This window comes from Sander vitreus, chromosome 18 (genome assembly GCF_031162955.1).
Source record: "Sander vitreus isolate 19-12246 chromosome 18, sanVit1, whole genome shotgun sequence".
NCBI lineage: Eukaryota > Metazoa > Chordata > Actinopteri > Perciformes > Percidae > Sander > Sander vitreus.
In genome coordinates this window covers 26,241,379-26,268,579 of record NC_135872.1, presented here as the reverse complement: position 1 = coordinate 26,268,579, position 27,201 = coordinate 26,241,379, and the positions used below count along the sequence as shown (strand labels likewise).

General features: G+C 40.9%; 1 protein-coding gene across 1 annotated transcript in view; it reads right to left on the bottom strand.

Annotated features, from left to right (window-relative positions):
- Positions 1-1,839: 1,839 nt before the first annotated feature.
- The window catches only part of htr1e (5-hydroxytryptamine receptor 1E), a 36,390-nt gene continuing 11,028 nt past the window's right edge, over positions 1,840-27,201 (bottom strand). Inside the window, exon 2 of the mRNA XM_078274688.1 lies at positions 1,840-3,140. Coding sequence (XP_078130814.1) covers positions 1,935-3,071 — 1,137 coding nt within the window. The 5' untranslated portion in view covers positions 3,072-3,140 and the 3' untranslated portion in view covers positions 1,840-1,934. The remainder of the gene's footprint in view (positions 3,141-27,201) is intronic.

Genomic DNA, 27,201 nt, shown 5'->3' with positions numbered 1-27,201 from the left:
GCAATGTACAGTACAACAAAAATATGATGTTTTTTGAAAATTAAACTATGTAAACCTATTCTGATATAACCTCTAAATACAAGTATGAACCTGAAAATGAGCATAATATGAGCACTTTAAGAGAACTGGCTATGGCATTTGAAGATAAAACCCCATTTATTCCAATGAAAGATGGTTGCAGACACTCTAGGTTTCCAGATGATGTATGAAACCAGACTTTCTTCTTGACAACTTTTGGATGGATTGACATGAAACTTAGTACACACATTCATGTCAACCTAGTCTATATCCATGTTGTTCCATTTCCGGTATTGTTCATGTGCTGCCGGAAATTCCGCCGGATGTCTTTCATTTCGTTACCTTCCACTTTCTTTGCGTTGGCATTCTAACCCCCTGGTGGATTCACGAGGACTATGGTTAACTGCTCCTCAGATCTCTGAAGGGTAAATCCAGACAGCTAGCTAGACTATCTGTCCAATCTTTTCTGTTGCAGGACTAAAACAACCTTTGAATGTTCCACCCAAACAAGTTCCTTCCCGAGGCTATTTTGCAGAGGCACCATTGCTCTGTGCGACGCTTAGCTAATAAAACAGACCACGTTTTTCTCCCATCCCGGAATGCTGTGGACTCGCCAGACCCTCCTCCGCAGTGCTCTGGAGGAAGGTCTGGCAATGCAAGACTAATGTCAACCAAATGTCTTTTAAACCAAAAGGCAAAAAGATAGAAAACACACCAAGCAGCGGCGAAGTGCTGCCAGCACTGGGCTGCCATTTAAAAACTGAAAGCTGCGGCGGCCACACCGAACTCAGCAAGCCTGCAGCCAAGCAGCAACAGTCATGTTCACCTATGTTTACAAAGAATATCTTCCCGTTTGCAACACATGAACATGCCATGGCAGCAGAAAAATTTATTATTCGGCGAGCCGCACTTCGCCACAGCTTGCTGTGTTTTCGGCGTTAGGATGAATTGTATTGTATTCTTCTAGTGCCATCATCAGGCCAACATTTTGATGTGTCCAATATATATAATAGCCAACCTACACTGGTTTATAATGAAATGCATGCAAAACTAATCACATCCACATTAGCCGCAGTGGTACCTTGTTTTAATTAATTGTTTTATTAACCTTTTAATTATAAGGGGTCTAAGCACCAATGATGTTGGAACCCTATAGTTGCTGGGTTTTTTAGGGGTTCTGCTATGGGAACTCTACAATTGTATTATTTTTTTTGTTGACTAGTCCAAACCTTATTTTTTATGGGTTTTGCCAAGTACCCTTATGGGCAGGTCATTGCACGTTGCACCTCAGGGGGCTGGGAATGGGTGCCTTTGGGGGTGGAGCCTACTGCTGCCACAGGGGCAGAGCAGAAATGTCAAAGGTTGTGGTAGAACTCCCCATCCTCGAAGAAAATCTTACTCTTTATCCATGTAATTTGACCACAATGTTGTCTTCCCATCAACCTTGAACCTTTTTGACGTTTGTTTTTGCTTTTTCCAACGTTTTAAATTGTTACATTTTTCTTCTACACATTTTCAGCGCTTATTTCTACGTCTCATATTTTCTGATATAAAACAAAAATTGAAAACGGGTCAGTGTGACCCGAAGTCAACACAAGGTTAATTTAGAATTGCTGAAGAAGTGCTTCAACAAGGATTTGAAGTGTGGTCACAAGGACCCCAAGCAATAAATAGTAAGGGAATTAGAGAAAAAAAAACAGACAGAATTTGCTAATTCATTATTTGGAGCTGAAAAAAACACAAATGATAATAAATAGGAATACAATCTATATAATGAACAGTAGATATAAATAATTCTTTTATTGAAACAAACAGGCAATGCATTGTTTGTGAAAAGCATAACATCACACTTCATATTGTCAGTAGACAGATTGCAACTTAGTTAAAGGTGTATATATTCCCTTTTAACCTCAAACCTATGCATGCTCTTTTATCTTGAGGAGCTTTTTAAAAGCCATTTTGAAATCGTCATTGAAGCTGGTGTACAGCAGGGGGTTAATGAGAGAGTTGATATAACCCAGCCATGTCAGGAAGTCTGATATAAGCGGAGAAGGCTGTACCATTTGCAGACCCACTAGGACCTCCTTTGAAAAGAAAGGCAGCCAGCAGATAATGAAGGCCCCAAGGATGAGGCCGAGGATACGAGCTGCTTTCCTCTCACGTGAGGTACATATTTGGTTCTTCTCATCCTGCCCGTCCATGTCTGTCTCAAAGGATGAGATGCGGATGGTTGTGTTGAGTTTGTCGGTAGCCAGCATGGCATCTGAGTTGGACAAGTACGACATACAAAATGTGTGGGAGACACGGCAATGGTCTACAGAGTTCTGACTGCCCATGCTGCGGCTGCTGAGGTGGCGAGAAGAGCCACGCTTCTGGTAAAGAGTTTTTGCGGCATTGTAAATCCTGTAGTATAAGATAAGAATGATGAACATGGGAATGTAAAATGCCCCCAAAGTAGAGTATATAGTGTATCCCAGGTGATCATGCTCTATGATGCACTGTTGGAGCCTGCCGCTGCTTGGTCTCTGCCTCCAGAATAAGGGTGGCATGGATATTAAAACTGAGATGACCCAGACTATTCCCACCATGATGGCTGCGCGGCGGGCCGACCTCTTGCGAGCATACTCGATAGCTTTGGTGATGGCCCAGTACCGGTCCAGGGCAATGACGCACAGGTGCAGGATGGAGCAGGTGCAGCAGGTCATGTCCATGCTCAACCACAACTCGCACACCACCTGACCCAGGGACCATGTCTCCATGGTGATGTAGAGGATGCTTATGGGCATCACGAGGAGCGCCACCAGGAAGTCAGTGACAGCCAGAGAGCAGATGAGGTAGTTGGCGGGCAGGTGGAGCTTCTTGGTGGTGCAGATGGCGATGATGACAGCGGCATTAATGAGCGCAGTGAGAAAGGTAAGGAGGCTTAGAACAACAACCACCACCGCCATCCCGTCTGTGAATCGGATTGCCTGCCGGCTGCTGGCAGGTGGGACGGTGCAGTTTGTGATGTTGGGTCCCCAGGCGCTCCACCCTGGGTAGCTTTCCTTGTCCATCCCTAGACCTGGGCTGGCCACTTCCTCCGTCCCAGGGAGACAACGCTCCCTCACGAGTCAAAGGTCAGTCTGAAACAACAAAACAGGCAAATACTACATTAAAGACAGTCAAAGTACCCTTTCCGTGCTCTACACCCAGTTCAGGGTGCTTCCTGCGGTCCACACAATGCATGCTGGGATACTCTGCAAACCGATATGAATAGAAACCTGCTGGCAAAGAGAATGGAAATATATGGTACTTTGATCAGGTTTTATGCTGTTGTGTATAGTGGTTTGTCTAATGGTTTGACTCTTCTGTGGTCTTCATGGACTTTGGTCCATGACAAAAAAGTATTTTAAAAACAAATGGTCTGATTGCAATTGCTATTTCCAATCAGACCATTGCCAGTTGTTACCCAGAAGGTCTAGAAAACATGTATGTACTAATAGTTGTAGTAAATTCGGTAAAACATGCTAAACCACTTACAGCCTATGGTTATTAACAAATGCAGTGGAAGTGGATTTGTGAATTTGTCTGTTCTGAGCCTTGAGTTACTGCTAAAACACATTGAGGGGAGAAGCTTAGTGGTGACTGTCACTGGCAACAACAGCTCAGTGGCAGCTGTCACTGTGGACATTGGCGGTTGACTGCTGCTCCTGTACAACCTCTCAACACACATCAGCTGAACCAATAATCAGATACAGCCGGGCCAGAGCAGCGGCATGCTGTGAATATGGCCAGGTCCCCCAGGGAAAAACACACTGAACTCTGAGTTATACCTTTTAAATCTTAAATCTCAGGGTATTTTAATGCATTAATAATTATAATTCAGTAATGTAATATATATTATTCTGAAATGGGAATCTGAATGCGAGGTGACTTAGTGGTGTTTTTTAGGGGCTGTTGCCATAATTTTTAGCCGAGAAAGTGTGTCTGTCAGTCGGGGAGGGAGGACGGCGAGGTGGTGATGTTTTTAGCGGCTTTTGCCGTAATTTTAAGCTGATAAAGTGTGTCTGTCAGTTGTGTAGAGAGGACGGCGAGGTCATGATGTTTTAGCGGTTGTTGCAGTAATTTTAAGCAGCGATAGGGTGGTTGTCATTCGGGTACAGAGATCCGTGGGAGCACAGGCTTTTATTACTGTCCACATAGCCAGCATCTGGAAATGTTCTTGACACGCCCATTTTACCAAGGATGCATTGGTTGGCATCTTGTATGAACTTGGCAGCAACCGTATCCCATCATTCATTTCGGCATTCAACGAGGGTCGGGTGTCCGGTAGATAGACAGACCAACAAAGAGACAATTTTTACAATTTCCGTCATCTAATTCATCACTAAATTCACTTCTGAGAACATTTTAGGTGAGAAATTAACTGTGTAAATTTCTAATATAGGCCGTCTTACGAAAATCGATGCCGAATTGACAATTTGCTCAAACGTTTTCGGAGTTGAGAAGCTCCATAAAGTGACGCGACAGCCAGCTAGTGCCTGCCGGGCCCGATAGCTTGTTGCTCGGACAGTCACACTCAGAGACCCCGCTGTAAGCCGGAGGTCTCTCAGACCGGTCTCGTAAATAACAGGCTTTTATTCCACCGTTGACGGATTGTTTGTTTAAATATCACAACACATGTCCATCATAAGATTAATGGGAACCTGTGGATAATTGGCTTTTTGGAGTCAAACTCCTTAAGCGCCTGTGGACTTAACAACCTCGCTGGCCGGCAGTCACACACACACACACACACACACACACACACACACACACACACACACACACACACACACACGGCCACAGCGCAGCAGGCTAAGGCGGGGGAGAGAGAGAACCCGTTTCTCTTCGGGAGACTTGTTTAAATTATGACATAGGCTATATACATTAGATTTAATATTTAGTTCATACTTTTTTGGTGTATTTGTTTTTATTAGAAGTTGAGTTTCAGTCTGTATGATACATTTACAGTTGTATTCTACATAAAGTGTTAACATGCTATGGCATGTTATGTAGACTAAAGGGGAGACACAACATTTCTAATTTGTATTGCTAATTTCCATCTGTTGTCCCTGGGCATATACAGTGCACTACAATAATATAGAAATGATAATTCCACATAACACTAATAGAGACACTTAGGACACGCCAGTGCATAGGCCTACTCATTCAGAGAGGCATGCATCTTTTTTTTAATTAAACTGACTAAAAGTGATACACTAATAACAGTAGGGATCGCGTTCCACTCTTTTGAATAAGGGGTGTTTGAGCTAAACCATAAACAAAAAAATTAAAGCTCAATAAGTTTTATTTTTCAATATTATTGCAATAGTTGTAACGTCATGAGGTTTTCTTGTCCGGAGATTGTTTAAATATAAAGTGGTTATATTGTTGTGGTTTTTATTTCTAGCTGTTATTTTGGAGCCCTGCAGGTAGCCTCTGTGTTGGGGGCGTTGCACAATAACAGGAAGAACGCATCATCTCAAACTGTTAACAGCGTTTTCTGTGCTTGTGAACTTGCAAGTTCATTCTTCCAAGAACAACCAGCAAGAACGTTCTCCCCAAGAACACAAGTCCATTCTTTGCATTCTTGAAATTGAGAAACAGCCCAGTATTTTGAATTTGGACTCCAGTAACTATTTTAAACGCTAGCTGTTGTGAATTCCTCACACTACGCAATTTACAGTGTGTGTAGTTACGGCTACATTAGTTACGTACTAAATGTTAACCGTTTTTACCTGTGATGTGAAGCTGCTAATTCATCTGTATTTTGCTGGTGTAAGGTATTTTATTGTGTAACCTCTCAGTTGAAGGTTAAGCGGAAGTTACAGTAAACATAGAGCTTTTATTGTGACAGGAAAAACAGAAGTGAATAAAGTGTTGTATTTTCTTCTTTCCTCTTACTACCCTCTCTAACTTGAACTAAAACGAGAAAACTCCTGAGGCAAAACGAGCGGAGCTAATACTCGTGCTACTATACACTGCAAAAAGCTAAACTAGCGTGGTGTTAGCAGTGGCTAACGCTAACTGACTTTACTTGACAACTGCCTATCGCTGTAGCTAGTAAACTTACGATAGGCCTCAATGGAGAAAACATCCAACCGCTGCCACCAATGTAACTGAGGGTTTCTCTAGCTTGCTAACTTTCTACTGTACATCACACATGTTATTAGCTAATGTGTGATACATTTTTGGGAGGCTTTTATCATTATTGTGCTGGAGAGTGTGATAATTGAACATTTTATATCAGTATTTGTTAATTAGTGATTAATAACCTTCTGTTTGTTAACAGATAATAGTAGTTATAAGAGCTGTGACATTAATGTACCTTTTTTAGGTTTATTTCAGAAACTTTATCCACCAGTGCACCATCTTACTACCAAGTAAAAAGTGGAACTCCACCTGGTGACCTGTGTTCTCTGATAGGAGCCCTGAAGCGGCCAATACACATTATCTAGCATTCTCAGGGTTAAAATCCCAACACAAGCTGTCAGTATTACATATTGGACCTTTAAACACACACACACACACACACACACACACACACACACACACACACACACACACACACACACACAATTATTAGACACAGTTCATGCACTGCATATACTGTTCATCTCTCCATTATCTGCCTCTCTCTCTCTCTCTCTGACTTTAAGAAAGTGCATTTTTACCAAACTTTACAGTCTATGGTTTTTAGGAAAATGAATGAGTCGTTTAACATTTTAGTTAGTTGTGCAGACACACCATAACCTTTTGCAACGATAGGTTTGTAAAATAAAATGAAACGGCAACTACAATCAGGACAAAGAGAAATGCACTTCATATTATAAATCAACAGGCAAATTCTAATTTATCACCCCTCTTTCTCTTTTGGAAAGGGCACTCACTCACTCACGCATGCACACACACACACACACACACACACACACACACACACACACACACACACACACACACACACACACACACACACACACACACAGACCTGCATTGACTCATCAGTCACAGCCCAACGACTGTTCCAATTCAAAGTCTACATCCAGCCAAGTATGGTTTAAATGATCAGAAGTGTTCTTTCTCGGCTATTTTTATTGAGATACTTGACCTGCGTGGACTTGTGGTAGACAAGTTTCCTAGGATGCATTTCACATCAATCATGGCTGGGAATTTGAGCCATGCTCAAAGTTGTTATTATTTTCATCCTAGTCAGTTTCTGTGTCACTAAATTCAGTTTTAATATTTTTTTTTAGGAAGTTAGTTTCAAGTTAATACAACATGATGTTCATTTTTGAAATTTTTAAATAGATGATAAAGAAGGGGATGCTTTGGGGTGCGGCTAACGCCAAACTGTTAATCATGCCAGAGGCTTTGCAATGCGTGTCCATGACACTGCGTACATTAAAATAGCCGTGAACTTGTTTTGGGTGTTGTCAGTGTTTTCACTTAATCAAACTTGATTGGAACATTTTGGTTGCCTAAAAATGTCTTGTTCAGCGTTCGGTAGAACCTTGTCAACCAAGGCTAGCTAGATAGCGCTCATTAGTTAGTAACTTAAAGGCCGTGTTGCAGGGTTCATTTTCCAACGAATTTGCGCAATTTGCTTGTTGGTAATAAACATTTAAACTATTATCCATTGTATTTGATGTTGTTGGGTATCACAAAATGGAATATAATACAAAAAAGTAGGTACTATTTTACAGCGGTTTGCAATGATTCTCCTTTTCCCCACAATGCATTGCATTACGTCACATTGGGGAGACGACAGACCAAAGCCCGTCTTGGTCTCTGCCACTGGTCTTGCCAAATATGGCTTTTGTTCTCGACCGAGTCCAGGTGTCTTTATTATGTTTATAATAATATTGGAGGGAAAGTGAAACACAGCTTGGACGGGGATGTTGTTCGGCTTTTCACAAGTTTAGACAGCTAGCTAACGGTACGCAGACGTTTGCTAACGTTAGCGCAACAGCGCATTAGTCTATGTGTGGGAAACACTGGAAGTTCACGAGGATCTGAGGAGACAGGTGGACCTTCTTGAGTCTTCTCAGAAAGAAGAGATGCTGGTGAGCCTTCGTGATCATATTTCTAGATTTAGATAAGTTTACCGGTACTTATCTGAACTAACGACATGATCACTGTCATTAGATATAAAGAAAAAGTTGACTTTCACTCGGTGCTATTCACTGACAGTAAAAAAAAAAAAAGTGCTTGTATGCACTGCTGTTCGTAGACTAGCTCCAGCGCTCATTGCTGCGTTGCTAAATGATAGCAACTCACCAGGACACTTCAACTCTCCACTCAGTCTCCTCGAACAATTCCTCATTCGCCCTCTCACATCTGACAAGTCAGAAATTATACGGCTGCGGGCCATCATACATGTTATTAGTGGTTCTTTCCACCATTTCCTCATCCCAGTCAGTCGCCATAGTTCTAGTACTAGGCTGAGGCTAGTCTCCCCAACGTGACGTCATCACCGAAATGCATTAAAAAAAACGCTAATATCAAAAACGACAAAAACTGGCCTTTAACACTATTTGGAGACATTTTTAAAATGATATACATATCTTGAGTGCCTTATGTACACATTAATCGACAGTGGTGGTTAACCTGCAACATGGGCTTTAAGGAATGTCTGCCGATTATCTGCATTGCCATACATGCAAATAAACAGCACCAGTACCCAGAGGTCCACATTTACCTGACGGAAAACTCTGCCAGATGACTTGCTTCAGAAGGGTCTAAAATCATCAACTTTCCCTCTTTATCGTTTAGCATAGCGCCACTGCAACCATAGACAACACTGGGTTGGCTGTGTCCTCCTCCCCAGCTCCACCCTCTCCTCCAAAAATCAAGCTTCAAAACAGCAGTCCACAAACCAGTGGGTGACATCACTGATGCTACGTCAATTATTATTTATAATTTATGGGTGATTGTTTTCCTGAAAATAATTGCAATCCTCAAGTAAAGCATGGTTGATATTAATAATGTGGGTGGGCAACCCCTCCACTAGGCTAGGCCATAACCTCTCTTGTGTCATGACAGCCCAGTCTCATGGCAGTTCGTGAAATGGTGGTTATTTCATCTATTGATTTGTGTACAGGGACACATTTTTCTGGTTTTTATCGTGTTGGTGAGCACAAATTTTAAACTAATGTATTTGAATGGGAAGCATATCACGTGATAACAGCAGGATTATGGTAGCAAGTGGTATTGGAGCCAGGTTGGTTGGGGTGGTGGATGGGTCAAACAACACAGGACTTTCACCCCGGAGACCGGGGATCGCGTCCCGCGTGTGGTAGTTCCTTTCAGCATTCTTGTTCTCCTAACCACAACCTTTCCCCGTCTTTCTTTTGCTAACCACAACCCCGTTGTTGTCGCCGTTGTTGTCGCTGGCGTGCAGTGTTTAATTTCCCCATGTTTGCGTCCCCCAGAGACCGCGGATCGTGTCCCTGCGGCCATGTGTCACCGTCTACTGCGTGTGGCGTCCCCGTTTTTGCATCCCCCAGAGCAGGCCAGTGTCATGGCAGTTGTCGCCGGTGTGCAGCTATTAATTTCCCCGTTGTTGTGTCCCCCAGAGACCGCGGATCATGTTGTCACCATCTCCCCCAGAGCAGGCCCAGCTGCAGCCCAGTCGCATGGCAGTTCGTGAAATGGTAACGTTCCAATTTCGTGGTCACTACCACGAAATAAAGTAGAAAATCATTTCCCTGTACACGAATCAATAGATCAAAATAACGTGACCATTTCACGAACTGCCATGAGACTGGGTTGGTCACGAACACGGCTAATCCCACGTGACAACCAGTGCTCCAGAAACACACATCCTGAGGGAGGAGATATACAGTACGGTAGTGGGCTTATGTCTGTACATTCATCTCCCTCAGGGACTAGACAGAGACAAAACTTTGAGTCTGACAAAAGAATGTTTTAAAGTAATAATCTCAAAGATTTACAATGAAGAAATGTCTGTTAAATCACTATCGCAGAATGAGGTAATGGTGATTGAGCCTATGGCCATATGGCCTATTGACGCATTTACACGTCTGCTCCTCTTTCTCTATCTCTCTTCTGACCAGCTTCCACATAGACACATACACACACAGACACATGAGCTCTCTTAAAGGAGCCGCAGCACCATTTTAATCACCATAATTTCTAAATATCTGTCCGAACCCGGCCCGGCCCGTCGGGTACCGTCAGGACCCGTCGGGCTCGGGTCGGGTATCCATGCCTTATTGCGCGTGTCATGGTTGTGTATGTTCTTATGTTATTTTGAAGTCTCTGTTTTTCTCCCTAGTGATGTCTCATTTTACTTCCTGTCTTGTGTTTTCCTGCCTTGTGTGATTGTCTGTCTCACCCTGATTTGTTTCACCTTTTCCTGATCCCTAGTGTCACCTGTCCCTGATTACCTCTTTACCCTGTGTGTTTAGTCTGTGTGCTGTCTTTGTCTCGTGTCGGTTCATTGATCTGTGTATGCTCTGTTTTTGTGCTTTATTGTCGTGCTTTCAGTCGTGGACGGTTGTGCCGGCTTCTTCCTTGCTTCCTGGCCTGCGTGCTTTTTGGGATTAATTGTGTAAGTTTTTGCTCTGCATTCCTCTGACGTTTTTTGGTTGTTATTTTTGGTGAATAAATATCGAACTCTGCATTTGGGTCCAAGCCTCGTCAATGCCATGACAGATGGTGACAGCATGGCATATTCAGTCAGATAAGACCTGATCTTTCTGATGTTATATAGTGCAATAGTATAGTCTTGTATGAAAATATATAAAGTCTTGTTTTCCCGGCTGCTGAGTGGAGTGACGGGGGTTAGCTCCGGAGACTCCAGCCCCGTCCTCCCTCTGTGCTTTCCGACAACGATCGCAAAGCCAAAGCAGGAAAAGCTAACACTAAGCTACTGTAAGCTATTTATTCATTCTATACAGTCTATGGTTCGGCCTCCGTGTTGTTGTATTATGATCCTCATAAGTAAACGTGATTGGTTGATGTACCTAGTTTCGGAAAACAATTCCACCGCTTTATCGCTGTTTGAAAAAATATATTGACGTGCGAATTAATCGCACGAAAAATAACGCCACCGGTGTGTCAACACCTTAAGGGAGGCAGAGTTGTAAGACTCGGGAAAGCCTTACCCATCTCCCTTGCAGAGGTCACTGAGGTGCTGTAGCATTGAAAGAGTGATGATTGAGACTTGCCTCGGGATGCTGACAGCTCTGGATATGGTTGGGCTGTCTTGATTGACAAATGTAATAAAACAAAGAACACTTGAATGTGAGTCAAATTGGAAGTTCATTCTGTCAGTGTCAGAAGTGCATTTGAAGGCACAATCAATCTTCAAAGTAGTTTGACAAGCCAGACCCACATCAAGATGTTGGGTCTGGGAACTCACCATTGGCAGGGCTCAATCCAAGGGACGGGATAAACGGTCTTTCAAATTCCCTCTGCACGCAATAGGATAGCGCTACAACCAAGCAGAGCAACGCTAGTTGATAGATTAAACGTATCCGGTCGGCAAAACCCTGAACACATCTTCCTTTTTTAAGAATGACTTCAGTGCCATTCTTTGTGCTTTTCTCAAAGAAAAGCTTAACTCCAAGTCTTCCAGAGTCGCGGCGAAAGCCGATTCCAAAGACCGCTGTTCGCCAGCTTTGTTTTTGTTTTTGCTTTTGTTTTCAAGTAGCAGTGAATTCACGCGGAACCGTCGTAACTCTGCCGTCATTATGTTTGAGAGTTTGGCTTTTCCAGCTCGCAAGCCAACGGAGAGTTGCATTTTTCTGCCGATAGGGTGCGTCTAGTTTTCTAGGCTATCTTCGAGGGTTACCGAGCCCAAAACATCCAACTCCCCTTTCATCTTCCATCTTCTATTTCAGTCCACCACCACCACCAACAACAACACAGAAAGTTTACATTTCCAACCAACCTCTGTTGCAACTTTTAGGCTTCCATTAAATCTAAATTTTGCATTTCTGTTAGTGCAATGCTATGTTGTGTCTGAAAAAAAAATAATTTTAGTGTTTTCCTAGTCAACCAGTACTGATGTTGACCGGTTTTACTCTTTAAGTAACCAGAAGCACAAAGTAGAATCAGAAACCTCATTTCAAATTGAGATTCAAGAATGATCTAAACAGGATCAAGATTATCAAAGTCTTTGTCAACTCTGTCTTTCCTCTAGTCTAGTACATTTACAATGTTGTTCTGCCTGTTAGTTACATAAATAGCTGCTTGTCACTGCAATCAATCCACAAATGCATCACAGTAGACAAAGCACTAATTAGCACTGACATTTGATAAACCATAGCCTGAGGTTCCTTTATGTCAACTAAGACATATTTCATCAGTTTAACACAAATCTCCCTATCACAAGACATTACATTATACATGTGCTTTATTTTTTACAAGAAGGGAGAGTATTTAGAACATTTCAATAAGCAAAGTGTCTAGATAACCCCCAACATCTCTCTTCAATCTGACAATATTTCCACAGTTTTGCAAACAAAAAAGATGCTGCTAGAGTAACATGTAATCATCTCTTCAGGGAATGTAGCAGCAGATGTCTGTAATTCAGGCTCTGATAAGAAACTGGTTTTTACAACAATGGTAAATTCAGAGCAATGCTTCAAGGACTTAAGCCCTAAATCATTTGTAGAGCAGCTAGTCACGCCTGGGGAGCCTGCCAGTGAGGGCCATTACTCAGCTGTCATATCACCTGGAAAATGGATGACCTTTTCAAAGTGGAGATTGCAGGGATGATTTTGTGTCATCATACAACTGCCAACATTTTGGCACGTCTGCAATTTAAGCATCGGGGCACCCTGAATGCCCACATGCAGACAGTCGATCCTGACCTTTAAACGGTCAGATTCCATCTTTGAAACTCAGTAAGGACTGAATTCTACAGCACTCTGTGGTGAAGTGACCATGCAAAACATATTAGCCTACTGAAACGGTGCTGTCACCTAATATGGCCAAATATCGAACAAACAGCATGAAGAGTCTTGAAATCACAGGCATTGACAGACTGCATGGTACGCCTCGAATTGACTCGCTCTTTTTTGGTTTTCCATTAGCAAAAGCTGTGGATAGTATCTGGTACCTGGTATTTTTTGGTACCACCTTGGTGGAGGTTACAAGCGAGCTGAGCTAATGCTAGAAGGTAAAATTAAAACACTGCAGACTAGGGATTATAATAATTAACTGTTTAACTGTTAACCGACAATAAGAATTTGGACTGATTAATACTATTAGTGAAACAGTTTAAAGCGCCCATATTATGCTCATTTTCAGGTTCATAATTGTATTTTAATGTTGTACCAGAATAAGTTTACATGGTTTAATTTTCAAAAAACACCATATTTTTGTTGTACTGCACAGCTCTCTCTCACTGCTGCAGATCCTCTTTTCACCTGGTCTCTGTTTTAGCTACAGAGTGAGACCTCTTTTCTTCTTCTTCTTCTGTACTATCTTTGATTGCACTCGCACATGTGCAGTAGCTCAGATGTAGATCATGTCAGCTAGCTAGCTCCATAGACAGTAAAAGAAAGGCCGTTTCTCCAACTTCGGTCAGTTACAAGGCAGGATTAGCTGGGAGACTTCTAAATGAGGGCGCACATGTAAGTAGTTCTTTTGGAGATTATGGTGAACTTGTGTGTGTTGTAGCAGTGCTTTGCTATTGAGAACGAGGTAGCATGCTAGCGTTAGCATTAGCGTTAGCATGCTAACGCTACGAGCTAACGGTTGCAGTTAGCCAGCTCGTTTCGGCTTGTGACGTCACAAGCCGTGCCGATTTTGAACAGCTCACCCGAAGACTGAAGGCAGGACACATTCAGAAACCTTATCTCACTCAAAACAGCATGGATGGATTTTTTTCGAAGTTTGTATGCGTGTGGAAGCACCAGAGACACAAAAGAACACCCCAAATCCCAGAAAAAGTGTTTTTTTCATAATATGGGCACTTTAAAACAATATTTAAAAAAATAAGTTATTTAAAAGTTTTTTGCGTAATAACAGAAAATAGGCTATACAGTCTCTATAGTATACAATTATGACCGTTATGAGTGCACCATCCGGGTGCTCGTAGTGCACTGCATTTGACCACACTTGACAATGTGAACGCACTACTCAAAATAACTAGTTTAAGTACAGAAGTGCGCGATTGGAGACACACCAAGTCAGTACATAGTGTACACAGTGTACTGCATGTTAAAAACAGTGACCAAATGATTGTAGAGGATTTCTTCATTGATCACAACTTGAGTACACATAGGATATATATTATCTAGGTGTTAGATTCTGTAAATGTTGGGTAATGTCTTTTACACTACAGTAGCATATTACTTTCAGCACTTCTAACAGCAATATGAAACATGTATCTTCCATTGTTTGTTTCTGGATTCACTGGTAGTTAAAACAACTAAACTGAAAATATATCATTATGTTGTTTATTGGTGATGAAACCATATGTTCTCATGACATTTCACAAAAATAACTTTTATTATATTATATTATATTATATTTTGAATCAATTGTTGTGTGGTGAGAGATGTTTACCATACAAATTAATGCACAATGGCAAGTTTTGAATGAAAGACTGATTGAATGAATGAAAATTAAAAATATTTCAAAAAATAATACATTTTTGAACGAAAAACCTTTAATGATTTAATATCTTTTGAAATATATAAACAATCCAGACTGAAAATAGTATAATTCTTTACACTATGTACAAATTACCTGCTGTAGTATAAAAGTAACATGATCTGTTTTGTTTGAACAATGTAGAACCCTATATATATATATATATGGTCTATGTTTTCATATGGTAAACTTCTAAATTTGGCTCTCTGGTTATCTTGATGAGGACCCTGGTGAGAGCACCAGGCAGAGGGTAATGTCACACACTCATTGAATTTATCAGTCTGACATTGACTGACAGATGTAATTCATACTTTAATAAATTGTATTTTTTATTTATATAGCGCTTTTCACAAACTCAAAGTCGCTTAAATGATTGACTATGATGGAGGGATCAACACATGGATCCCTCTTAGCACAGACAGCTGCCAATGCCACAAGAAATCCACCTTTTTTATGATGTAGGAACTGCAAGAGACCCTTCATGAACCATTTCAATCAGGAGAGACTTTGTTTGCAGATATGCAAAAAAGATTTATTGTACAACTGCATAATAAAATGTACAGAGTCTTTGGAGATTAGACTCCATCGTATTAATAATATTTTAAAGGGGTAGAGAACAGGACATAACCCCCGATGGAGTCTAGACACCGGTGGCGGCGGAGAAGGAGTCCGGAGACCAGACCGAAGAGGCAACGGAGTGGTCAGCCGGAAGAAAAACGATGACCGGAGGCGGCAGGGGAGGTGGAGGGTTGAGCACTTTGCCTGAAACGCTGCTGACAGCACAGGGAGAGAACAGATTTAAAGCAGAGTTGTAATGCTGTGATTGGTCCTTGAATTTTATGGCCAAGTCTGATTGGTTTAACTAAAAAGTAGTGCCTATAAACAGCTGATTTGATTTAAGAAGAAAGAGTAGTGATTGGGTTATTTGACGTCTTCCTGAAAGAATTTGCGCTGAGCTTCATTTGTTGTATTTGCTAGCCCAACTCGATGGCCCTCTTGTTTTAAAAATCTAAAGGAATGGCAATTCAGTGTGCTTTTCAACCCTTTGTTGAACAGACTGCCATCTATCTGGCTCAGAAAATAAAGAAAATGCTTCAAGAGGCTTCATTTGGACATCACTACTTATTTGAGTCTTTTTTTTCTTTAAACCAAGATGTGGGTCAACAAATACAACTATTGGTTCATGAAGTTTGATTTGGACATCACTAAATTGTTAAGCACTCATCAATGCGTTTTTTTCTTACTGCCGGTAAGGTATTGTGACATGCTTTCATTTGGATTTTGTTGTTGTCTCACCTCATGTGGTGTAACAGGAGTCTGATCTTTACCTCATTCGGTGTAAAAGGGATATGATCTTTACCTCATGTGGTGTAAAAGGGATATGACCTTTTCAAATTTAAGTTGTGTTTAGCTGCATTTCTGTTTTAAACGATGCACCTCACATAAAATGACATGACACCATCATGAACAGCAGTACAAATGAACATATTTACTGAGCAAGAGACAGCATGTGTAACACAGAAGTGAAAGGTTTTACTATCTCTTCTTCCTGCTGTCCTTGACTGTTGCTCTGAAAAATGAGTTGGCATTAGGACAAGCCCCACACAGGCTGCAGCATATATCATGTGGAGAATCAACAGCACTGCTTCACTGATTTTCTACTGCAGTGTGTCCTGAGTGACGCCGAGATGAGATCGAAAAGTGGCTGATGGTATGCCACTAGTGTTACAGCAGCATAAGCCGATTCCTGAGGGGTATGCACTACACATATGCTGCTGTAGTGCACTCACTACAGCAGCATATAGCGGTCATTGGAGTGGTATGCTGCTTCTGTTGCACCGACACATACTGACAAACAGTAAAGTCATTTCATATATCTTTGCTGATGTACCCAAAGTTAACCTCGGGGCGCCTGGGTAGTGCACCTGGTTGAGCGTGCGCCCCATGTACAAAGGCTCAGTCCTTGCTGCTGGGTCGCAGGTTCGATTCCAACCTGCAGCCCTTTGCTGCATGTCATTCCCCCTCTCTCTCCCCATTTCCTATCTACAGCTGTCCTGTCTAATAAAGGCCTAAAATGACCACACACAAAAAACTAAATTACAGCTAACCTGAGCTAACCATAGCCAGTCTGACTAATCAATAACAGAAATATAGAGCCAACTAACGTTAACCAAATATTCATTGCCAATGTACCCTAAATTAATATTAGAGCTGCCTTAACTAACATTCCAAGATTTAGAGATTTAGAGCCAACAACTTCCAACAACTAGAGCAAACTAAAACTATACTTTACACTAAAACATTATTTTGGGAAATCTGGGATTTGGGGTGTTATTTTCTGTCCCTGGTGCTTCCACACGCATACAAACTTGGAAGAAAAAAAACATCCATGCTGTTTTGAGTGAGATATGGGTTTCTGAATGTATCCTGCCTTCAGTTTCTGGGTGAGCTGGTCAGAATCGGCAGGGCCGTCTATGTCATTGGCCGAAACATTTGGTGTGTGCACTTTAGGTAATACCACATCAGCTAGCTGTTTCTCCAACTTCGGTCAGTACATGGCAGGATTAGCTGGGAGACTTCTTCTAAACGAGGGCGCACTTCCAACTTTACGTGGAATACCTGCAGAACAGGGACATGTAAGTAGTTCTATAGTGTTGTAGCAGTGTTTTGCCATTGAGAACGAGGTGGCTAACTGCTAACAGCGCTAGCTTCTAGCTAGTAGTCCTTACCTAGCTACTGCGCATGTGCAACTCCCAACAAAGATGGGATATAAGTGTAGCTAAAACAGAGAGCACAGGGTGAAAAGAGGAGCTGCAGCAATGTGCAGTACAACAAAAATATGGTGTTTTTTGAAAATTAAACCATGTAAACCTGTTCTGGTACAACCTCAAAATACAATTATGAGCCTGAAAATGAGCATAATATGGGCGCTTTAAATAGCTTTGTAGCAACTCATTTGGCAATGGCTTGAATGTAACGGACATTTATTAATATCAAAAAGGATATATGAAAGTACTTTACCGTCACTGACAGATGTCTGCTACTCCACCTGCCCTAAGGAAACGGCATGCCACTAGTGGTACAGCTTATGCCGCTGTACCACTAGTGGCATGCCATCAGCCAGTTTCAAATCTCGGCACTACAATGTTTTTCTGTGCTGCACTGTACTAATGCACATCCTTGTGACTACTTTCACCCAACTCTTGGAAAAAAGTTAACAAGCCTACTTGTGTTTTATCATCACATTTCTCCTACACTAGTGGTAGTGTTTTAAGATATAACTGCTGACTCTCCTCTAAATCACTGCAAGGTATTCTGGGCCCACAGGCATAATGCACATAGTGGACATAGGACCACGTCAAGTCATATTCACCCTCATCATGTGAGGCCCACTAGGAATATTAAATTCTCAACACTGACAGTGAATACAATAGTATAAAATTAGACATGATGTGTTATGTCTGAAGGGGCTCAAAGCAATCAGTATCTGTTATTAATTTTGACTTAACCACATTAACCTAATCAACAGTTCTCAGCAAAATCTCCTCAGAGAATCAAGAATGAAAAGCATTTATTTTTCAACTTACTCTTTCTCCCTCTGTAACATCTAGTAATTTTCAGTGTGTCCCACGTGATGCGGCATGATGCTTTCACATGGTCCACACTGATGGCAGGTCCGAAGAGAGAAATGGAATGATGTCTTCTGATACGGTAACTATAAAACTTTGTAGCGTATTTACTAGGGCTGTCAAAATAACGCGTTAATTTCGATTAATTAATCTGAGAAAAAAATAACGCGTTAAAAAAAATAACGCAGATTAATCCATTCCATATTGACGTTTGAGCCGTTCTAGCCACCATTCGACTGTAAAATGAAGGAGTGAGACGAGAATGTTCTGCCTGGATCAATAATTGGAACATTTACTACTAAAAATCTTCTTCCTGCCAACCCTGGCTACCAAAATCTGGTGCCACTGATATGTCTGCTCTTCTCTCTGATGCTCTGAAACAGACGTTATAGGCAACACAAACACCGCTGCATGTGACGCTAGTTAACACTATACTTGACAGCAGCTAACGTTAGCCTACTGCTAGCTAGTTAACACTATACTCGACAGCAGCTAACGTTAGCCTACCGCTAGCTAGTAGCTGGATTAAACACGGTTAAAATGCTGACAGCTAACGCTAAACGGTGTAAAGTGTGACTGTGTTTTACTGTAGAGGATTCAACACCGGTATGTAACAATCTGCAGCTGCCGTCGGAGAAACAACACAGACGGTGCGTTCAAAGAAACTGGTAAACTACAGTCTCGTGGTGCATTTGAAGTTATTGTAAATGTCCTTTTCCCATCTGGTGGTTGTTTTTGTCATTCAACAGCAATTTAATAATGAAATAAGTTATTGTTATACATTATTATTAAATCATTTAATTTTGACCATATGGCCTTAGCAATAAACAAGCCGTTCTTTAATGTCACCGACTGTTGTTTAGTACCCTTTTTTTTTTTTTTCTTTTCTTTTTTTACTTTCTTAAAAAGTATCGGTTCAGGCACCGTTAATTATGTATGTGATTAATTTCGATTAATTAATCACAGAGTATGTAATTAATTAGATTACATTTTTTAATCGATTGACAGCCCTAGTATTTACTAAATCTAAAAGTGAATGTTAAAAAAAAAGCAACATTTATGTAACGTTTGTTATTCATAAGCGTCATCTAACTTTAAGACTTACTTATTCCCTGGACTCCCTCCAGATTGTTTAGAATTGGTCTGAAAGGCTGAAACTAATTGTTGGAAATTCCAGGAATTTTGGACCGGGATACATGATAGCCTACGTCAGATTGCAGGGACCTTTGCTGGGGAGAGACGTGTATGATGGGCTTATGGCTCCTCATTGATACATATGTTTATGCTTTATTGTCTATTTTGTTACTATTTTGTTGAATGGTCTTGAATATTGCCGCAGCAGTGCCAGTGGGGTTAGCAGCGCCGCTACCCTGCGAGAGCTTCAGGCTCACCCACTCCCACTCCCCAAGTTCGCGGCGGGGCTTCAGGCTGGCTCATGCCGCTACCTTTAGTCGAAGGCAGCACCACCAACAACCCCCTTATTTTATCAATAAAGGGTGTTGAATTTTGGGCGAGAAAGTCCCCACAGACACTCAGACCGTATTACTTGGCAAAGCAGCAAATACAAGCGTTGTATGCTCAATCACCATTGTTTTAACTCGCTCTTTGATAGACAGCAACTTAACAGACAATTAACTAGATGAAAATCTTACGGACTACAACTTTAAGTGTCAATAACTCGAAACACTGACTCAGTAAATCGTGACACAAATAAATTCAACAATGGAGCAAATATATATTTTCATCTGTGAACTGTGCCTTTAATTCCTGGAATTACAGTAATCAGCCTTGTCAATATTGTAATGAGATTTGTTGTGGTACAGGAAACATGACACAAAACAGTGGCCCTGCTGTTCCATTCACATTGTTGATTTGTTAACCGGTGAACATCTCTTTATCATGGTTCAATAACTGCTATTTTTGACTTTCTACACAATTAAATCAGCAAAGTACGTTCAGTAAGCAGAGTGACTGAGCAGAAGTGAGCAGGAATTGCATTGCTGTTGTGGAGGATGACATGCATGGCATTTTATTTAATATTAAATAAATAAATACGCCTATGAAATCATTCTGAAATAAATAAAAAATAAGGAAATAAATATATAAATAAATGTAAATATATAAATTAGTCAATACATAAATAGGTTAGGGACTTTTATTTTCAGTTTTTTTAAGTTCACATTTATTCATTTGCCTCTCTATTTATTTCCACTTTTATTAAAATAAGTTAAAATAAAAGTCCCTTGAAATAAATACACTAAATGTCTCCTGAAATAAAAAAAATGTTAAACATTAATTGTGATTTTTTCAAAAATATTGCGATTGTGATTTAATATGCGATTGTTTTTTAAGCTCTTTGTCTTCTGTATTATTCAACAAAGACAAGCAGCAACTCATTGTATAGTATGAACAACACAAGATAAAATTAAACTGTTCTTTCCTGGAGGCCAGGCCTGTATGTGATGATGAAATTAGGTGATGCATGAATTTATATGAATGACATCTTTTGTTTAACTACTTCAATCACAGTAGTATATTGAGCACTGACCAAGCCTGGTGTAAACAATCATATGAAAGTCAGAAACAAATCACACTTGTTTTAAACACTGCCTTTGAACTAGACAGTTAAATAACTAAAAAATACTGTGTAACGGTGTACTTTTTACAGCGCACACAGAGGAGCTGCCTCCAGCACCTCCCTCCCCTCATGAAGTTGCGTGCCGTGTGCATGACAGCGTCAACGTTGCACTTTCTCAGAGAGGCTATCAGTAGCATGTTGCTGGTGTTCTTGCCATGGGATTAACTGTACTAATAAAACCATTGAAACAACGCGGCCACGCTGCTGCGGAGCTAGCTAACTGGAGCTAACCGCTAATCAGAGCTAATCGTTGCTAACCGAGCCTTCAGTTCTGCGTGCCTGTATCCATTAACTGCATGTATGGACTCGAGCCCAAATAAAACCCTTCATTTCATTAAAATGGCTGTAAAAGTTTTAAACTACAACTCAGAGTTGTTTGAATGACAGAAATCTGCTCAAGATAGCGTGCTAAGTTGATGCTTTCTGCAGACTGATTTGCTCTCGCGAGTCACGTGACCAAATCGCAGCCTTTGCGATTAGGAAATCGCATTTTAACACATCGCGATATGATTGCAAATGCAATTAATCGTTCAGCCCTAGTTGAGAATGACGGCTTTAGAAAGTTGGTGAATACTTTGGACAGGCACCACCATTTTACCAGAGTTGCTCTGCCTGCTTCATATGACAAATGCCATGCAGAAGTGGCGAATGAGATGGCAAAGGCAGAGTCCTTCGCCACCACTTCTGATGTATGGTCTAGCGAAACCATGGAGCCATATATTAGCCTCAGAATACATTCACCAACGCTGATTTCAATTTGAATACAAATACATGCAACATCTTTCTAAAGGTCAATGAGTAAAATGGCATTCCATAATGGCTTGTCTGTCTACAATGCTGTGTCCTATGGCGCCTTGCAAAGAGTACACTATTGATTTGTTGTCTTTGATTGCAAAGACAGGAAGATAGTCCTGGCTCAGGGACCAAGCCCTGCTTGTGGATAGCATACTGTAACATACTCACAAACCACTGCAAAACATATAAACTAATTACCTGACAAGTGTATTCAGTGTAGTCAATGGGACTAATTCAAGAACAACAGCAATTTGAAAGCAGCTGCCTGCCATAGTTAAAGTATAAAATATTTAGCACATATTGAAGCAGCTCCAGGATAATTGTTGCTCAGTTTTTTTCTCTTTATAAGTGTGAATGCTGACTCACCTCTACCTTTAATGCTTTTAAAAGCACATCCACCCTTGACAGTATAACAATTGAGCTTTCAGCTTTCTAGTATTGCATTTCAGTTCTTAGCTGTTGTTTAAGTTATGCAATTCAGCTTCCAATTCTGCTTATTTTACATTACAGTTTTCAGGTTTTTCAGCAGTGCATTGCAATGCATTTGAGCTTTAAAGGCCCAGACACACCAAACTGACATCACAGAACTAGCTGCAATGAAGGCTGGGTGTTGCATCGCATCACTTCGCCTTGGTCTGAGCCAAAACGTTTCACTTGAACACACTGCAAATACTACAGCCAAACGAACGTTCTGCGCCTGTGTCAGAGGAAATAACTTTTAATTCAGCAGATGGTGGTAGCCTGTATTTGTCAGTCAAAAAGGGAAACCGGAACACCGATAGGATGGATTCCAGACCCTACCCAGATAGCAAATAGTCATTGAAACGATGTTAAATCAACATCCTGCTGTCAACGATAAAGTCACTGAATCAACATCGAACTCTGATGTTGATTCTTCATCATGTTACACCCTCCATTATCATTGAAACAACGTTTAAATCATACCTAGAGATCAACAGGATTTCAATGGTATTTCGATTACAGTGGATATTGAAACAATGTTAAAATCTCAGCATATCAACGAAACTTCAATGGTATTTTAGTAGCCTATACCACAGGTTTAATCTAAAAATGTATAAATTAATATATTAAAACAGTATTAGGCTATTATAATCCAGCTTATCGACAGCCAGGATGGGCTATGAGCAAAATATAGAAACTATGGCAGACTAGCCTTCTGCCTAGACTTTCTAGCACAAATGACACCCCACGCATTTAAAAAAACAATCGTTTTTATTGTATTTTTTTCCTTTTTTTTCCCTTTTAACGAGCTATATCTCCAGGGTCGGTTGTCCAGCTCCCCCCGCCCGGTCTGGGGCGTAGCGCAGCCACTTCTGCACAACTTGAGAAAATTCATAGGCATTTGCTGTACTCAGTCGTTGAGTCAGGGCATCTAAAATAGAAAACAAGCAAAAGTACATTTTAGTTTAACATTAGCAGTAGACTAAGTATTCTGCCTGTGAAGGATATAAACTTGATAAGGCCATGTAGAAAAAAGTGTGTGTGTGTGTGTGTGTGTGTGTGTGTGGCATAGCTAGTATACTTCCCTCACAAACGCCTCACACTCAAGTCCTACACTAGCCTAATTTAATTTGAGCGTCACCGTTGCCCATGTTTTCCCCTCATGCCCTTAGGCAAATGTAGCCGTTTTAAACATCAATTTGGAAAAGTCTGTCAAATAGCCTAGCTTAGGATGGAATTATTTGACAAATACGTAGGCTAGGCTACCAGTTTTATGACATAAGGCTCCAATTTGAGTGGAGTGCTTCTCCCTTCTCACCAGAGAGATAAACATATTTTAAATGTTTCTCTGTCTATCTGTGTCTATCCAGTGTTACAATGTGTCTATCCAGTGTTACACAATTTAGAGAAATAGCCTAGCTGAGGTAGACTTCCGCCTGCCAGATGTGATTCGGCCTCAGGTTAGCCCTTTCTTAGCTTCCACAGGCGAACTACGGAAAAGCAAATTGGCCTAGGAGTAGGCTTCACTCTTTCCCTTCCCTCGTTTAAAGGCCAACACACTCAAACTGGGCTACTTGTCGTCGTCGAGTTGTGCTACCATTAGTCGCACCTTGACATGTCAACACCCAGTCGCACATAGACAGTAAAGTGATGTCGTTTCCTGAACTTACCATACTGTTCTGTAACTGTTCTATTATTTGCCTTTAACCACTTAGTCATTATATCCACATTACTGATGATTATTTATCAAAAATCTCATGTAAATATTTTGTGAAAGCACCAATAGCCAACACTATATCGTTGCGGTATCGATTGAGGGCATAATGTTTACTGAAAGCACTGCATTCATACTTAAGCAGAATGACTTCCCAAACATGCATTTGCAGAGGGCCATTTCTTTAAAGGACCGCTTCTGTTTGGTCACATCCTTATTTTTCTTTTTTCACCCACTTGAAAGCATTTATCGCAACCAGAGTAACCATTGTGACCCTTTGTGTTTTTAATAAAGGCTCGTGCAGGGGCATCGCAAATGAATGAGCACACTTTTGTCATTAGCTGCTGCCCTTTATAAATTATACCTCTCTTCAAAATGTCATTAAGGTCCTTAATAAATGGGCCCAAGAATTCAGATGCACTTTTAGGCTTGCTAAGGCCACAGAACAGGATAACAAGGAAGGGAGATCTGGTGTAATCCACATTTACCATAGCAAGAATTGGCCAGAACTGAAGTCTACTGCTTCTGAATCCATCTACAGTGGGGCAAAAAAGTATTTAGTCAGCCACCAATTGTGCAAGTTCTCCCACTTAAAAAGATGAGGCCTGTAATTTTCATCATAGGTACACTTCAACTATGAGAGACAAAATGAGAAAAAAAATCCAGAAAATCACATTGTAGGATTTTTAATGAATTTATTTGCAAATTCCTCTGGAAAATAAGGATTTGGTCACCTACAAACAAGCAAGATTTCTGGCTCTCACAGACCTGTAACTTCTTCTTTAAGAGGCTCCTCTGTCCTCCACTCGTTACCTGTATTAATGGCACCTGTTTGAACTTGTTATCAGTATAAAAGACACCTGTCCACAACCTCAAACAGTCACACTCCAAACTCCACTATGGCCAAGACCAAAGAGCTGTCAAAGGACACCAGAAACAAAACTGTAGACCTGCACCAGGCTGGGAAGACTGAATCTGCAATAAGCAGCTTGGTGTGAAGAAATCAACTGTGGGAGAAATTATAAGAAAATGGAAGACATACAAGACCACTTGCCCGTCTGGAGTTTGCTAGAGAGCATTTGGATGATCCAGAAGAGGATTGGGAGAATGTCATATGGTCAGATGAAACCAAAATAGAACTTTTTGGTAAAAACTCAACTCGTCGTGTTTGGAGGGGAAAGAATGCTGAGTTGCATCCAAAGAACACCATACCTACTGTGAAGCATGGGGGTGGAAACATCATGCTTTGGGGCTGTTTTTCTGCAAAGGGACCAGGACGACTGATCTGTGTAAAGGAAAGAATGAATGGGGCCATGTATCGTGAGATTTTGAGTGAAAACCTCCTTCCATCAGCAAGGGCATTGAAGATGAAACGTGGCTGGGTCTTTCAGCATGACAATGATCCCAAACACACCGCCCGGGCAACGAAGGAGTGGCTTCGTAAGAAGCATTTCAAGGTCCTGGAGTGGCCTAGCCAGTCTCCAGATCTCAACCCCATAGAAAACCTTTGGAGGGAGTTGAAAGTCTGTGTTGCCCAGCGACAGACCCAAAACATCACTGCTCTAGAGGAGATCTGCATGGAGGAATGGGCCAAAATACCAGCAACAGTGTGTGAAAACCTTGTGAAGACTTACAGAAAACGTTTGACCTCTATCATTGCCAACAAAGGGTATATAACAAAGTATTGAGATGAACTTTTGTTATTGATCAAATACTTATTTTCCACCATAATTTGCAAATAAATTCATTAAAAGTCCTACAGTGTGATTTTCTTTCTCATTTTGTCTCTCATAGTTGAAGTGTACCTATGATGAAAATTACAGGCCTCTCTCATCTTTTTAAGTGGGAGAACTTGCACAATTGGTGGCTGACTAAATATTTTTGCCCCACTGTATGTTGAACTGCAACTTAAGTGTGTTCAAATTGGCAGGTAGAGTCAAAGATTTAAGCCTCGACATCAACCCATTGGCTAGGCCAAAGTGATAGTATTCCCCACCCTCCATCTTCCTAGTTATTATTTTACCTTGCGTCCTCAGAACTGGCAATTCTGGATGAAATGCGCAAAATGCTCAAAAGTGCAGTTAGTGCCACTTGAGAGACTAAAAATGTAGAGGCCCAAAATCTCAGAGTCATCAAAAACTCTGTAGTTGGAGTTTCAGTATCATCTGAATCAACATAATCAGCTGTGTCTATTGACTCATGGGTCTCACTGAATTCTGAACTAGGCTCATAGGTCCCTATAACTGGTAGCTACAACTGAGTGGCTAGAGGTTGAAACAGTTGGATCTACTACTTCCCTTGGGCACTCTACGTGTTCCAATGCTGTGTCAGTGTTGCCTTGCATATTTGTATTATTAAAGGTCTCCTCAAACTGCTGTAGTATCTCTGACTCTGTGGCCTCAAGCATTTACCTACATTTGCGCCTCTTTGACCAGCGTGATGCCATTGTGAGTGCAGTGGTGTGCAGATTCAGAAACAGATATTAAAAAGATTCTCAGATTAGGCGTATTATACTAAAGACTTGCTTACTTGATAAATGATGTGGATTAATGATCTGAAAAAAGGACAAAAAGTAAATCACAGTGTCAGTAAACAGCAATTTAATTCAGAATCAACCACTGCCCTGATTATTTCCCCACAAAGCAGATGATAAAATGTTCTTTTGCAAAGGTTTTTCTAAAGACCGAACAATTTTCATCCACGAATAATTGACTCTGTTTACTACATTTAAGTACAAGGTACCCTATAGGTCACATGGCACCTCCGGTTGTCTGTGCTGTCTGAACGGAACCAGTAGTACTTTTTTATACACATTATGTATGTATTAAGATATCTATACAGTTATATTTGTATGTGTTACATGATTTAATTTACAGTACCAGTTAAAGGTTTGGACACTTTGGACTGTTTTTACATTGTGGAAGAAAAACTGATGGTCCTGAAATAACACACATAGGATTGTGTATTTTTTTTCTTGTCTTAGTCTTCATTTTAGATTATGTGTTAGAGTAGGGAAAGGCAGGTATGTTAGTAGTCAAAATAGTCAAAATAATGAAAAACTCATGAGTTATGTCCAAACTTTGGACTGGTATGGCCTACTGTGGCCACTGTGTGTAAACTCTGCTGCTTGTTGTTTGTATACTGTTGGTATATTGTGTATGCCAATTTGTTTGTACAGCTTTAAGATAATAAAAGCATGCCATGTTCCACTATAATCTGTGTGTGGTGGAGTCATGTGGGCGCATTAACCTATAACAATAATATTGTGGAAAATATACATTTAAATCAATCAA